A 16,060-nucleotide genomic window follows, 5' to 3' on the forward strand; every position below is an offset into this window, starting at 1 on the left:
GAATAACAACAAAAAAATCCAAAAAAACACGTCATAAATGTTATAAATTGATTTGCATTTTAATGAGGGAAATAAGTATTTGACCCCTCTGCAAAACTTGACTTAGTACTTGGTGGCAAAACCCTTGTTGGCAATCACAGAGGTCAGACGTTTCTTGTAGTTGGCCACCAGGTTTGCACACATCTAAGGAGGGATTTTGTCCCACTCCTCTTTGCAGATCTTCTCCAAGTCATTAAGGTTTCGAGGCTGACGTTTGGCAACTCAAACCTTCAGCTCCCTCTACAGATTTTCTATGGGATTAAGGTCTGGAGACTGGCTAGGCCACTCCAGGACCTTAATGTGCTTCTTCTTGAGCCACACCTTTGTTGCCTTGGGCATGTGTTTTGTGTCATTGTCATGCTGGAATACCCATCCACGACCCATTTTCAATGCCCTGGCTGAGGGAAGGAGGTTCTCACCCAAGATTTGACGGTACATGGCCCCGTCCATCGTCCCTTTGATGCGTTGAAGTTGTCCTGTCCTCTTAGCAGAAAAACACCCCCAAAGCATAATGTTTCCACCTCCATGTTTGACAGTGGGGATGGTGTTCTTGGGCCATAGGCAGCATTCCTCCTCCTCCAAACACGGCGAGTTGAGTTGATGCCAAAGAGCTCAATTTTGGTCTCATCTGACCACAACACTTTCACCCAGTTCTCCTCTGAAACATTCAGATGTTTTTTTTCATTGGCAAACTTCAGACGGGCCTGTATATGTGCTTTCTTGAGCAGGGGGACCTTTCGGGTGCTGCAGGATTTCAGTCCTTCACGAAGTAGTGTGTTACCAATTGTTTTCTTGGTGACTATGGTCCCAGCTGGCTTGAGATCATTGACAAGAACCTCCCGTGTAGTTCTGGGCTGATTCCTCACCGTTCTCATGATCATTGCAACTCCACGAGGTGAGATCTTGCATGGAGCCCCAGGCCGAGGGAGATTCCATTTGCGAATTATCGCACCAACTATAATATAATAATAATAATATGCCATTTAGCAGACGCTTTTATCCAAAGCGACTTACAGTCATGCGTGCATACATTTTTTTTTGTGTATGGGTGGTCCCGGGGATCGAACCCACTACCTTGGCGTTACAAGCGCCGTGCTCTACCAGCTGAGTTACTGAGCTACAGAGGACCAACTGTTGTCACCTTCTCACCAAGCTGCTTGGCGATGGTCTTGTAGCCCATTCCAGCCTTGTGTAGGTCTACAATATTGTCCCTGACATCCTTGGAGAGCTCTTTGGTCTTGGCCATGGTGGAGAGTTTGGAATCTGATTGATTGATTGCTTCTGTAGACAGGTGTCTTTTATTCAGGTAACAAGCTGAGATTTAAGAGTGTTCTCCTAATCTCAGCTCGTTACCTGTATAAATGACACCTGGGAGCCAGAAATCTTTCTGATTGAGAGGGGGTCAAATACTTATTTCCCTCATTAAAATGCAAATAAATTTATAACATTTTTGACATGCGTTTTTCTGGATTTTTTTTTTGTTATTCTGTCTCTCACTGTTCAAATAAACCTACCATTAAAATGATTGACTGATCATTTCTTTGTCAGTGGGCAAACGTACAAAATCAGCAGGGGATCAATAGTTTTTTCCCTCACTGTATGCACGCACCACTTTTCCGTTATTTTTATTTTTTATTTTGTTAAAACCATTAATTTTTTTCATTTCACTTCACCAATTTGGACTATTTTGTGTATGTCCATTATATGAAATCCAAATAAAAATCTATTTAAATTACAGGTTGTAATGCAAGAAAATAGGAAAAACGCCAAGGGGGATGAATTATTTTGCAAGGCACAGTAGTTGTGTGGTTGTGGTCAGTAGTTGTGGTAAGTAGTTTTGTGGTTGTGGCCAGTAGTTGTGGTCAGTAGTTGTGATCAGTAGTTATGGGGTTGTGATCAGTAGTTGTGTGGTTATGGTCAGCAGTTGTGTGGATGTGGCCATTAGTTGTGTGTTTGTGGTCAGTAGCTCTGCTCAGTAGTTGAGTAAAAATAATAATAATAATAATACGCCATTTAGCAGACGCTTTTATCCAAAGCGACTTACAGTCATGCATGCATACATTTTTGTGTATGGGTGGTCCCGGGGATCGAACCCACTACCTTGGCGTTACAAGCGCCGTGCTCTACCAGCTGAGCTACAGAGGACCACGGTCAGTAGTTGTGATCAGTAATTGTGTGGTTGTGGTAAGTAGTTGTGTTGTTTTGGTCAGTAGTTGTGTGGTCAGTAGTTGTGATCAGTAGTTGTGTGGTTCTGATTAGTAGTTTTGGTGGTGAGTAGTTGTGGTCAGTAGTGATGGTCATTAAATGTGTGGTCAGTAGTTGTGTGGTCAGAAATTGTGTTGTTGTGGTCACAAGATTTGATCAGCGGCTGTGTGGTTGTGGTCAGTAGTTGTTGTTAGTAGTTGTGTGGTCAGTTATTTGTGGTTATTTGTGGTTGTGGTAAGTAGTTGTGTTGTTGTGGTTAGTAGTTGTAGTCAGTAATTTATTGGTTGTGGTCAGTAATTGAGTGGTTGTTGTCAGTAGTTGTGGTCTGTAGATGTGGTCAGTAGTTGTGTGGTTGTGGTCAGTTGTTGTGTGGTTCAGTAGTTGAGTGGTAAATATTTCTGTGGTTGTGGTCAGTAATTGTGTGGTTGTGTTCAGTAGTTGTGGTCAGTGATTGTGGTCAGTGTTTGTCTGGTTGTTGTCAGTAGTTATGGTCAGTAATTGTGTTTTCAGTATTTTTGTGGTCAGAAGTTGTGTGGTTGTGGGCACGAGAAGTGGGCAGCATTTGTGTGGTTTTGGTCAGTAGTTGTGGGCATTAAATGTGTGGTCAGTAGTTTTGTAGTCAGAATTAGTTTTAGTTTCGATGTGGTCACAAGATGTGATCAGCAGTTGTGTGGTTGTGGTCAGATTTTGTGCGATTTTGGTCAGTAGTTATGGTAAGTAGTTGAGAAGTCATTAGTTGTGTGGTCAGAAGTTGTGTGGTTATGGTCAGTAATTGTGGTCAGTAGTTGTGTGGTCAGTTATTGTGTGGTTGTGATACGTAGTTGTGTTGGTGTGGTCAGTATATGTGGTCAGTAGTATTGCTCAGTAGTTGTGGTCAGTAATTGAGTGGGTGTGGTCAGTAGATGTGGTCAGTGGTTATGTGGTTGTGGTCAGTAGATGTGGTCAGTAGTTATGTGACTGTGGTCAGTAGTTGTGTGGTTCAGTAGATGTATGGTAAATATTTGTGTGGTTGTGGTCAGTTGTTGTTTTTAGTAGTTGAATGGTCAGTAGTTATGTGGTCAGTAATTGTGTGGCTGTGGTCAGTAGTTTTGTGGTTGTGGTCGGTAGTTGTGGTCAGTTGTTGTGGACATTAAATGTGTGGTCAGTAGTTGTGTGGTCAGTAGTTGTGTGGTTGTAGTCACAAGATGTGGTCAGCAGTTGTGTGGTTGTGGTCAGTAGTTGAGTGATGGTATTCAGAAGTTGTGTTGTTCAGTAGTTGTGGTAAATATTTGTATGGTTGTGTTTGGTAGTTGTGTGGTTGTGGTCAGTAGTTTTGGTCATTGATTGTGGTCAGTGTTTGTTCAATTGTGGGCAGTAGTTATGGTCAGTAGTTGTGGTCCGTAGTTGTGTGGTCAGTAGTTGTGTGGTCAGTAGTTGTGTGGTTGTGATCAGTGTTTATGTGGTCAGCAGTTGTGTGGTTGTGGTTAGATGTTGAGTGATCGTTAGTTGTTTGGTCCGAAGTTGTGTGTTGCTGTCAGTAGTTGTGGTTAGTAGTTGTGTGGTTGTGGTCAGTAGTTGAGTGGTCAGAAGTTATGTGGTTGTGGTCACAAGATGTGGTCAGCAGTTGTGTGGTTGTGGTCAGTAGTTGAGTGATGGTATTCAGTAGTTGTGTTGTTCAGTAGTTGTGTGGTAAATATTTGTATGGTTGTGTTTGGTAGTTGTGTGGTTGTGGTCAGTAGTTTTGGTCATTGATTGTGGTCAGTGTTTGTTCAGTTGTGGGCAGTAGTTATGGTCAGTAGTTGTAGTCCGTAGTTGTCTGGTCAGTAGTAGTTTGGTCAGAAGTTGTTTGGTTGTGGTCACTAGATGTGGTCAGCAGTTGTGTGGTTGTGGTCAGAAGTGGTGTGGTTGTGGCCAGTTCAATAGTTGTGTGGTCAGTTGTTATGATCAGTAGTTGTGTGGTTGTGATCAGTGTTTTTGTGGTCAGAAGTTGTGTGTTTGTGGTCACAAGATGTGGTCAGCAGTTGTGTGGTTGTGGTCAGATGTTGAGTGATCGTTAGTTGTGTGGTCTGAAGTTGTGTGGTTGCTGTCAGTAGTTGTGGTCAGTAGTTGTGTGGTTGTGGTCAGTAGGTGAGTGGTCAGAAGTTATGTGGTTGTGGTCAGTAGTTGTGTTGTTCAGTAGTTGTGTGGTAAATATTTGTAAGGTTGTGGTTGGTAGTTGTGTAGTTGTGGTCAGTAGTTTTGGTCATTGATTGTGGTCAGTGTTTGTTCAGTTGTGGTCATTAGTTGTGGTCCGTAGTTGTGTTGTCAGTAGTTGTATGGTTGTGGTCACTAGATGTGGTCAGCAGTTGTGTGGTTGTGGTCAGAAGTTGTGTGGTTGTGACCAGTAGTTTTGGGCAGGAGTTGTGTGGTTGTGCTCATCAGTTATGTGGTTGTTGTCAGTAGTTGTGTGGTTGTGTTCAGTAGTTTTGGTCAGTAGTTGTGTGGTCAGTTGTTGTGATCAATAGTTGTGTGGTTGTGATCAGTATTTGTGGTGGTCCGTATGTGGTCATTGAACATGTGGTCAGTATTTGTGTGGTCAGAAGTTGTGTGGTTATAGTCACAATATGTGATCAGCAGTTGTGTGATTGTGGTCAGATGTTGTGTGATTGTGTTTAGTAGTTGTGTTCAGTAGTTGAGTGGTCATTAGTTGTGTGGTCAGTAGTTGTAGTCAGTAGTTGTGTGGTCAGTTGTTGTGATCAGTAATTGTGGTGGCCAGTAGTTGTGGTATGTAGTTGTGTGGCCAGAGATTGTGTGGTTGTGGTCAGTAATTGTTGTCAGTAGTTCTGGTCATTAGTTGTGTGGTTGTGGTCAGTAGTTGTTGTCAGTAGTTGTGGTAAGTTGTGTGGTAAGTCGTTATGATCAGTAGTTGTGTGGTTGTGATCAGTAGTTGTGGTCATTAAATGTGTTGCCAGTAATTTTGTGGTCAGAAGTAGTGTCATTTTGGGCACAAGATGTGGTCAGCAGTTGTATGGTTGTGGTCAGATGTTTTGTGATTGTGGTCAGTAGTTGTGGTCAGTATTTGAGTAGTCATTAGTTGTGTGGTCAGATGTGTGGTTATGGTCAGTAATTTTGGTCAGTAGTTGTGGTCAGGAGTTGTGGACAGTAGTTGTGGTTAGTTGCTAAAGTCAGTAGTTGTGTTGTTGTGGTCAGTAGTTGTGTGGTTTTGGTCAATAGTTCTGTGGTTGTGGTCAGTAGTTGTGTGGTCAGTAGTTTTGTGGTTGTGGTCAATAGTTATGGTCATTAAATGTGTGCTCAGTAGTTGTGTGCTCAGAAATTGTGTGGTTGTGGTCACAAGATTAGGTCAGCAGTTGTGTCGTTGTGGTTAGAAGTTGTGTGTTTGTGGTCAGTAGTTTCTCTCAGTTGTTGAGAGTTCAGTAGGTTTGTGGTCAGTAATTGTGTGGTTGTGGTATATAGTTGTGTTGTTGTGATCAGTAGTTTTGGTCAGTAGGTGTGGTCTTTAGTTATGGTCATTAAATGTGTGGTCAGTAGTTGAGTGGTCACTAGTTGTGTGGTCAGTAATTGTGGCGTTGTGATCAGTAGTTGTGTGGTTGTGGTAAGTCTTTGTTGTCAGGCATTGTGATCAGTAGTTGTGTGGTCGTGATGAGTAGTTGTTGTGGTCAGTAGTTTTGGTCATTAAATGTGTGGTCAGTAGTTGTGTGGTTGTGGTCAGTAGTTGTGGTCAGTAGTTGAGTGGTCAGTAGTTGTTTTATCAGAAGTTGTGTGGTTGTGGTCAGCAGTTGTGGTCAGGAGTTGTGGTCAAGAGTTGTGGTTAGTTGGTATAGTCAGTAGTTGTGTTGTTATTGTCAGTAGTTATGTGGTTATGAGCAGTAGTTCTGTGGTTCTGGACAGTAGTTATGGTCAATTATTTAGCTCAGTTGTTATGGTCAGTAATTGACTGGTTGTGGTCAGTAGTTGTGTGGTCAGTTGTTGTGGTCAGCAGTGGTGTGGTTGTGGTCAGATGTTTTGTGTTTGTGGTCAGTAGTTGTTTTCAGTAGTTGAATGGTCAGTAGTTATGTGGTCAGTAATTGTGTGGTTGTGGTCAGTAATGGTGTGGTTGTGGTCAGTAGTTACGGTCATTAAATGTGTGTCAGTAGTTGTGTGGTCAGTAGTTGTGTGGTTCTGCTCAGTAGTTCTGTGGTTGTGGTCTGTAGTTGTGGTCAGTAGTTGTGTGGTTTTGGTCAGTTATTATGGTCAGGAGTTGTGGTCGGTAGTTGTGTGGTTTTGGTCAGTAGTTGTGGTCAGTGATTGTGGTTAGTGGTTGTGTGGTTATGGTCAGTGGTTGTATGTTCAGTAGTTGTGTGGTCAGAAGCTGTCAGTTACAGTGGCTTGCAAAAGTATTCACTCCCCTTAGCATTTTTCCTATTTTGTTGCCTTACAACCTTGAATTAAAATGGATTTTTGGGGGGTTTGTATAATTGGATTTACACATGCCTACCACTTTGAAGATGCAAAATATTTTTTCTTGTGAAACAAACAAGAAATAACTATTCACCCCCAAAGTCAATACTTCGTAGAGCCACCTTTTGCAGAAATTACAGCTGCAAGTCTCTTGGGGTATGTCTCTATAAGCTTGGTACATCTAGCCACTGGGATCTTTGCCCATTCTTCAAGGAAAAACTGCTCCAGCTCCTTCAAGTTGGATGGGTTCCGCTGGTTTACAACAATCTTTAAGTCATACCACAGATGCTCAATTGGATAGAGGTCTGGGCTTTGACTAGGCCATTCCAAGACATGTAAATGTTTCCTCTTAAACCACTCAAGGGATGTTCAAAATTTCTGATATTTTTTTATAACACAACCCTAATCTGTACTTCTCCACAACTTTGTCCCTGACCTGTTTGAAGAGCTCATTGGTCTTCATGGTGTCAATTGCTTGGTGTTGCCCCTTGCTTAGTGGTGTTGCAGACTCTGGGGCCTTTCAGAACAGGTGTATATATACTGAGATCATGTGACACTTAGATTGCACACAGGTGGACTTTATTTAACTAATTATGTGACTTCTGAAGGTAATTGGTTGCACCAGATCTTATTTAGGGGCCTCATAGCAAAGGTGGTGAATACATATGTAAGCACCACTTTTCCATTATTTATTTTTTAGAATTTCTTGAAACAAGTTATTTTTTAAATTTCACTTCACCAATTTGGACTATTTTGTCTATGTCCATTACATGAAATCCAAATAAAACTCCATATAAATAACAGGTTGTAATGCAACAAAATAGGAAAAACGCCAATGGGGATGAATACTTTTGCAAGGCACTGTATTGTGTGGTTGTAGTAAGTTGTTGTGTTGTTGTGGTCAGTCGCTGTGGTCAGTAGTTGTGATCAGTAATTGAGTGGTTGTTTTCAGTAGTTGTGTGGTTGTGGTCAGTAGTTGTGTGTTCAATATTTGTGTGGTCAATTGTTGTGATCAGTAGTTGTGTGGTTGTGATCAGTAATTTTGTGGTCAGAAGTTGTGTAACTGTGGTCACAAGATGTGGTCAGCGGTTCAGTGGTTGTGGTCAGATGTTGTGTGGTTGTGGTGAGTAGTTGAGTGGTCAGTAGTTGTGTGGTCAGGAGTTGTGTGGTTGTGGTCTGTAATTGTGGTCAGTAGTTCTGGTCATTAGTTGTGTGGTTGTGTTCTGTAGGTGTGTGGTTGTGGTCATCAGTTATGTGGTTTTTGTCAGTAGTTGTTTGGTTGTGGTCAGTTGTGTGGTCAGTTGCTGTGTGGTCAGTCGTTATGATCAGTAGTTGTGTGGTTGTGATCAGTAGTTGTGGTGGTCAGTATTTGTGGTCATTAAATGTGTGGTCAGTAGTTGTGTGGTCAGAAGTTGTGTGGTAGTGGTCACAATATGTGGTCAGCAGTTGTGTGGTTGTGGTCAGTATTTGTGGTCAGTAGTTGTGTGGTCAGTAGTTGTGTGGTTGTGATCAGTAGTTGTGGTGGTCAGTAGGTGTGGTCATTAAATGTGTGGTCAGTAGTTGTGTAGTCAGAGGTTGTGATCAGTAGTTGTGTGGTCAGTATTTGTGGTTATTAAATGTTTGGTCAGACGTTGTGTGGTTGTGGTCAATAGTTCTGGTCATTAGTTGTGTGGTTGTGGTCATCCGTTGTGTGGTTGTGGTCAGTAGATGTGTGGTTGTGGTAAGTAATTATGGTTAGTAATTCTGGTAATCAGTTGTGTGGTTGTGGTCAGTAGATGTGTGCAGTAGTTGAGTGGTCAGTAGTTGTGTGGTCAGTAATTGTGTGGTTGTGGTAAGTTGTTGTGTTGATGTGGTCAGTAGTTGGGCTTAATAGTTGTGTGGTTGTGATCAGTAGTTGTGGTGGTCAGTAGTTCTGGTCAGTAGTTATGGTCTTTAAATGTGTGGTCAGTAGTGGTTGTGGTTGTGGTCATGAGGTCAGCAGTTGTGTGGTTGTGTTTAGAAGTTGTGTGTTTGTGGTCAGTAGTTTAGCTCAGTTGTTGAGTGGTCAGTAGTTGTGTGGTCAGTATTTGTGTGGATGTGGTAAGTAGTTGTGGTTAGTAGTTGTGTGGTTGTGGTCAGTAGTTTTGCTCAGTAGTTGTGTGGTTGTGGTCAGTAGCTTTGTAGTTCAGTAGTTGTGTGGTCAGTAGGTGTGGTCAGTAGTTGTGGTCAGTAATTTTTCTCAGTAGTTGTCATCAGTTGTTGTGTGATTGTGATCTTTAGTTGTGGTCATAAGTTGTGGTCATGAGTTGTGTGGTTGTAGTCCGTAATTGTGGTCAATCTCTTCCCCCGCGTCATAATTTTTCCCTATGCTGCCACATTTGGTCCTCTCTGTCTGTTAGTTTCCATAGCAACTCTCCGTTTGTGCCGCTCAATGATTAGACAGAGAGCTATTAGCTGACTTTAGCTACCTACTTTTGTCACTCTAAACTCCGACAAACAGCTGTAACTTTAAATTGATGGAAGATTTTTCTGTTCGGATTTTTGCTTTGAAAAGCAGAGAAGTAGAGGAAGATTTCATGAGCCCTGTTTTTGTCTGACTTGTTGGGGGATTGGTCAAAACGGCAGTTGTTTGGAAAGAGTTGGTGAAAAATGTGTTAATGCATTTACTAAAACAGCTGTTTCGTTAGAAACATTGAAGATATTTTGGTTCCGTTGCTATATTTGAATGGTAGAGAAGTAGACAGTGTCATACCCTCTAACTTTTTTGTCTAACTTGTTTAGGAAGTGGTCAAAATGTCAGTTGTTTACAAAAAAGTTACTGACAATGTTGTTGATGCAGTTTCTAAAACAGCTGTAACTTTTTATCAGAATAAGAGGAGGTGGAGGATTAAGGAGGGAGGAGAAGGTGGAAAATAGTTTCCTAGGGTTAGAGGTAGAAGCTTGAAATTTTGAGTGGTAGAAAGTGGCTTTAGCAGCGGATACAGAGGAAGAGAAGGTAGAGAGGAGGGAGTAAAAGGATGGACCTCCAGAAGTTTAGTTTTCCTCAATATTTGCTCAGCTGCCCACAGCCCTGTTCTGTAAGCTCGCAATGAGTCACTCAGCCACAGAACAGGAGGGGAGGTCCGAGCTGGCCGGGAGGAAAGGGGACAGTGTGAGTCATAGGATGCGGAAAGGGAGGAGAGTAGGTTCGAAGAGGCAGAATCAGGAGACAGGAGGGAGAAGGATTTAGCAGAAGGGAGAGATGATTGGATAGAAGAGGAGAGAGTAGTGGTAGAGAGAGAGCGACGGCGCATGACCATCTGGGTAGGGGCTGAGTGGTTAGGGTTGGAGGAAAGGGAGACAGAAAAGGAAACAAAGGAGTGTTCAGAGACGTGGAGGTGGGTTGCAGTGGGATTAGTAGGCGAGCAGCCTCTAGTAAAGGTGAGGTCAAGCGTATTGCCTGCATTGTGAGTTGGAGGTGATTGGGAAAGGGTGAGGCCAAAAGAGGCAAGGAGGGGAAAGAGTGAGTTGTGTAATGTGTCATATTGAACTTTCTGAAGTCACAAAATACGTATGTGATTATAATGTGACGTCCCTGAGACATATTCAGTCACTGATATGGATGTAGTACAGGGGTCTCCAACCTTTTCTAACATGAGAGTAAAAAATTATTTTTGGTATTTTCCCGAATTCTGTTTTCTCAGTTTAATTGTTCCTGGTTTTTGCTTTGTTTTATGTTTTCTATTCTCAGTATTACAATTATTCATAGAGAAACAAATAGTCCATGTCAATGCTTAAATCACAGCAGAATAAAAAATTTCAGGTCTGGAAATTATGCATCTTGCAAGAGAGGAATGTGTGGGTATAACAATGTTTCTGCTGTTAGGCCTAGTGCTGCAGCACATGTCATGGCAGAGTTTGCAAAACAATGGCCACCCAATTTAAACAAATAATCATGATGTATAGTTCTGTCAGGTAAGCCTACTTTGCAGTTAACATTTAATTGAGAATGTTTTTGGGAAAGGTCTGTCTACTCTACCCACAAGACGGTTATCATTAGCACCGCTAACTGGCTATATACGGAGTAGTAGACAAACATGCGCACCAAACAGACAGATAGTGGCAGTATTGCTGGAAATTAATTGGCAGATATTGTGTTACGTTTTGATTTTTAAACCAATAGTAGCTAACCAGGAGTGAGAAAATGTCAATGTGGCTTTGATTGTATAGTAGCCCGGAGCTTTATGTTTATGACATTTTGTGATGGAAAAATGCATGTACTTTCAGAATTGATTGGCGAGCTACTCATAGGTGTGCTGCGAGCTACTGGTAGCTAGTGATCTAGCTGTTGGAGATCCCTGATGTACTATATCTCTCTTGTTTACGTGAGATCATGGATACTATCTGTCACCCCATCGTTTGTATGTGTGTGTATGTGTGCATATGCATGTGTGTTGTGTATGTCCTTAGTTCCTTTTACAACATGTTGCCTGTAATGACTGCTAATACGTTCCAAAGTTATTTTACCTCCAATTGCTTTCGATGCAATGTTTTGAAATCCCCACTCATAATATCAAACGTCAATCAATGTGACAGCTTTTGTTGTCTGTTATTTTCGGTTCAATTGGTTTATTGACATTATCTCTTCTCTCCATCTTTACAGTACAAACAAGTGGAGCAGTACATGTCATTCCACAAGCTACCTGCAGACATGCGGCAGAAGATACATGATTACTATGAGCATCGCTATCAGGGCAAGATCTTTGACGAGGACAATATCCTGAGTGAGCTCAACGACCCGCTCAAAGAGGTGAGAATGATGCCTTTTGTTTGAAGATGCAAAATATTTTTTGGGGTGAAATAAAACAGAAATAAGACAAAAAAACAGAAAACTTGAGCATGCATAACTATTCACCCCCCCAAAGTCAATACTTTGTAGAGCCACCTTTTGCAGCAATTACAGCTGCAAGTCTCTTGGGGAATGTCTCTATAAGCTTGGCACATCTAGCCACTGGGATTTTTGCCAATTCTTCAAGGCAAAACTGCTCCAGCTCATTCAAGTTGGATGGGTTCCGCTGGTGTATAGCAATCTTTAAGTCATACCACAGATTCTCAATTGGATTGAGGTCTGGGCTTTGACTAGGCCATTCCAAGACATTTAAATGTTTCCCCTTAAAACATTTTTTACATTTACATTTTAGTCATTTAGCAGACGCTCTTATCCAGAGCGACTTACAGTTAGTGAGTGCATACATTTTCATACTGGCCCCCCGTGGGAATCGAACCCACAACCCTGGCGTTGCAAGCGCCATGCTCTACCAACTGAGCTACACGGGGCCACCATACATAACATACAGAACTCACATTAAAATAATACTATTTGTTATGGTGTTTTATTTAACCAACAGAAAAAGGAAATTGGAGAACTCACAAAAAGACATTGCTTTCCTGTATTATTCAACTTTATGATTTTATATTAATCTGTCTAAAACCCAATAAACGAATTATTCATGAATTAAGTCTAATAGAGTAGAGGGACACGTCAGGGTTGACCGCTATCACTACCCTTATTCCCTTTTGTTATAGTCATAAAATATTTTAAGTATTTAAGTAGCAAACACTATATTTTCTTTCCTTTTTAGGAAATTGTGAACTTCAACTGCCGGAAGCTAGTGGCTACCATGCCACTGTTCGCCAACGCAGACCCCAACTTCGTGACGGGCATGTTGAGCAAGCTGAAGTTCGAGGTGTTCCAGCCCAACGATTACATAATCAGAGAGGGCACTGTGGGCAAGAAGATGTACTTCATCCAACATGGTGTGGCCAGTGTTATCACCAAGCTCAACAAAGAGATGAAGCTGACTGACGGCTCCTACTTTGGAGGTACGTAGAGAAAACAGAAAAACAAAGATATCCTGCATGTTTTCTACAGTACCGTTTTTCGCTTAGACAGACACCAAGCTATAATATGGTAACAGGGAACTGTTTCAAGGACCACTGTGAAGGCATACTCAGACTCACTCCATCCACTCAAATCCTCTTTTGCCTTTGCTTTGATGTTTGTCAAGTCCCATCACTGCAAATACATTTTTGGGGGACGGGAGTTAGCTTCTCAAATTACATAACGTTCATCTGGATGGGGTGGTGGAAGGCGGGGTTGATGGGGGTGAAGAGAGGACAAGCAAAGCCGGGGATCAGGGCTCAGATCACCCAGAGGACAAAAAGAGGTTGCATGTCTGTCTGCTCTGCGTTGGGCTCTGCAGCAGCAGCCAACAGAGAATGTTACTTTTGCATAATTGAGGGAGTAATCTCTCTAGCACGTTATACAAATCATCAAATATTTTTCCATCGTACGATTCATTTATAGGCAGTTGTTTACATTGGCACATTTTCTTGGGCGCCTCCTTGTTGTGCAAAAGAGAGAGAAGCAGGTTTTAACAATTTTTAGAGGGAGGTTTAATTTTTTATTTGATCCAAGTTCACTCCCCTCCCACCGAAAGACGACTTAAGATTCACGCTGTGTGGCGTGCAATCATGCAATCTTCTAGATAGATATGGCATGCCTTGGAAAAAAGCAGTGAATCAAGAAATTAATGAGTGGAGGATTTTTTCATTGAAACTCCCCAGCTGTCCGAAAAACCTCACATCCAATTATTTAATACCGTTGGTCCTCTGGTCCAAACGTCGAATTTAATTGAAACCAGGTAAAAACAGCCAAGCAATCAAAAACAGTAACTTACCATGCATTTGATGCATGTTAGATAAACAAATGTACTGTATTGTAATCAAATAAATTATTGACTAATATGAATTCCCTGAATTCATTTAGCTTTCATGTCATTATGTTCCTTGGGCACAGTCAGACTTGTCCTGTCCTGACACAGCACAAAGCAACACTGTAGACAGGGCTGAATCTGATTAGAACATAGTGGACCAGTGGGGGGAGTAACTAGAAATGGTAACACTTTACTTGACACAAAGCGTTATAGCACGTTATGACACATTCATAACCATGTCATAAATGTCATAACAGCTGACATAACTTGTCATAACCTGTTATAATATGGTCATAACACTTTCATGACACATATTTAGACCTGGTGTGACATATACTGTATTGCATTATTTAATGGCTGGTTATGGCTCCTACATCAGTGTCAAAACCCTTAGAACCTACCACACAAGGCAAAACATTCCATTACACCATAGCCTACGTGTCAACAGTATGTTTATGAAATGTTATATGTTTTGAAATTGACCATGTTAAATTATCATTGTAATTGCGCACACATTGATGTCAGACATGCACCTACCCCAATTCTCTGTTGCTGATGACTGCGATGAATGCAGGAGCAGATTTCAGGAGCAGGGCAAGACACCCTCTTTTTAACTGATGACTGATATAAGGGCATGTACATGATAAGCCTATCTGGCATATATGACTTTGATGGTCACAATGCTTCTTGAAAGTGTCATGAAGTGTATTTTCTTAGTCCAAGTAAAGTGACACAGGATGGTCATAATGCTTCATGACAGTGTCATAAAGTGTATTTTCTACAACTTATTTAAAATATGACTGTAAATAATTCATTACAGCAAAAACAAAGGATTTAAGAAACAAACTTCCAAATTGAAAGGAAACTTCTTGGCAGGGAAAAAAATAATTTGAATAAATGTGGGTTTCAACACTCTTATGTAGGTGTCAAAATCAGCCATAAAATAACACAATATACACTACCGTTCAAAAGATTGGGGTCACTTAGAAATGTCCTTGTTTTCCATGAAAACATACATGAAATGATTTTAAAATATAGCAAAATGAATAGGAAACCTCATTGATGAGGTTAGAAATAATGATTTTTGTGTCCTTCAAACTTTGCTTTCGTCAAAGAATCCTCCATTTGCAGCAATTACAGCCTTGCAGACCTTTGGCATTCTGGTTGTCAATTTGTTGAGGTAATCTGAAGAGATTTCATCCCATGCTTCCTGAAGCACCTCCCACAAGTTGGATTGGCTTGATGGGCACTTCTTACGGTCAAGCTGCTCCCACAACAGCTCAATAGGGTTGAGATCCGGTGACTGTGCTGGCCACTCCATTATAGACAGAATACCGGCCAACTGCTTCTTCCCTAAATAGTTCTTACATAGTTTGGAGCTGTGCTTTGGGTCATTGTCCTGTTGTAGGAGGAAATTGGCTCCAATCAAGCGCCGTCCACAGGGTATGGCATGGCGTTGCAAAATGGAGTGATAGCCTTCCTTCTTCAAGATCCCTTTTACACTGCACAAATCTCCTACTTTCACACCACCAAAGCACCCCCAGACCATCACATTGCCTCCGCCATGCTTGACAGATGGCATCAAGCACTCCTCCAGCATCTTTTCATTTGGTCTGCGTCTCACAAATGTTCTTCTTTGTGATCCGAACACCTCAAACTTCGATTCGTCTGTCGATAACACTTTTTTCCAATCTTCCTCTGTCCAGTGTCTGTGTTCTTTTGCCCATCTTAATCTTTTCTTTTCATTGGCCAGTCTGAGATATGGCTTTTTCTTTGCAACTCTGCCTAGAAGGTCAGCATCCCGGAGTCGCCTCTTCATTGTTGAGGTTGAGACTGGTGTTTTGCGGGTACTATTTAATGAAGCTGCCAGTTGAGGACCTGTGAGGCGTCTGTTTCTCAAACTAGACACTCTAATGTATTTGTCATCTTGCTCAGTTGTGCACCGGGGACTCCCACTCCTCTTTCTATTCTGGTTAGAGCCAGTTTGCGCTGTTCTGTGAAGGGAGTAGTACACAGCGTTGTACGAGATCTTCAGTTTCTTGACAATTTCTTCATTTCTCAGAACAAGAATAGACTGATGAGTTTCAGAAGAAAGTTCTTTGTTTCTGGCCATTTTGAGCCTGTAATTGAACCCACAATTCCTGATGCTCCAGATACTCAACTAGTCTCAAGAAGGCCAGTTGTATTGCTTCTTTAATCAGCACAACAGTTTTCAGCTGTGCTAACATAATTGCAAAAGGGGTTTTCTAATGATCAATTAGCCTTTTAAAATGATAAACTTGGATTAGCAAACACAACGTGCCATTGGAACACAGGACTGATGGTTCCACCTTAACGATAAAGAAAGCTGTCAAAGGTTATATAGTTTTGTCGTGACTGCCTAAATTATTTTTATGTGACTTTCTACTCAGATAGCGTACCTTGAACGCCCCCCTGTTTTATAGAGACTATTTCAAAGATGTACTCTACAGTATTTCATGATTCTCCGGTCCTCTCAGACATAATTCATTCAGACAATTCATAAGTTTATACGCATACACACTAGGCAGAAGACACATTTTTTATTCTATTTTATTCTATTCTACACAACAGCAGTTTTATAGCAGTTGGCAGTGCAGCCAGGGACAATGACTAATAGTAATAGCAGTGAGAGATGATCTGTGCTT

General features: G+C 41.5%; 1 protein-coding gene across 1 annotated transcript in view; it reads left to right on the plus strand.

Moving 5' to 3' along the window:
• Window positions 1-16,060, plus strand: part of LOC311127735 (potassium/sodium hyperpolarization-activated cyclic nucleotide-gated channel 1-like) — a gene marked incomplete at both ends in the record, with an annotated part of 218,702 nt that overhangs the window by 172,658 nt on the left and 29,984 nt on the right. The window contains 2 exons of the mRNA XM_084159603.1: window positions 11,282-11,428; window positions 12,261-12,501. Of these exons, the coding sequence (XP_084015729.1) occupies window positions 11,282-11,428; window positions 12,261-12,501 (388 nt within the window). The remainder of the gene's footprint in view (window positions 1-11,281; window positions 11,429-12,260; window positions 12,502-16,060) is intronic.

The sequence above is a fragment of the Coregonus lavaretus genome (genome assembly GCF_964263955.1).
Source record: "Coregonus lavaretus genome assembly, chromosome: 4".
Classification (NCBI taxonomy): Eukaryota; Metazoa; Chordata; class Actinopteri; order Salmoniformes; family Salmonidae; genus Coregonus; species Coregonus lavaretus.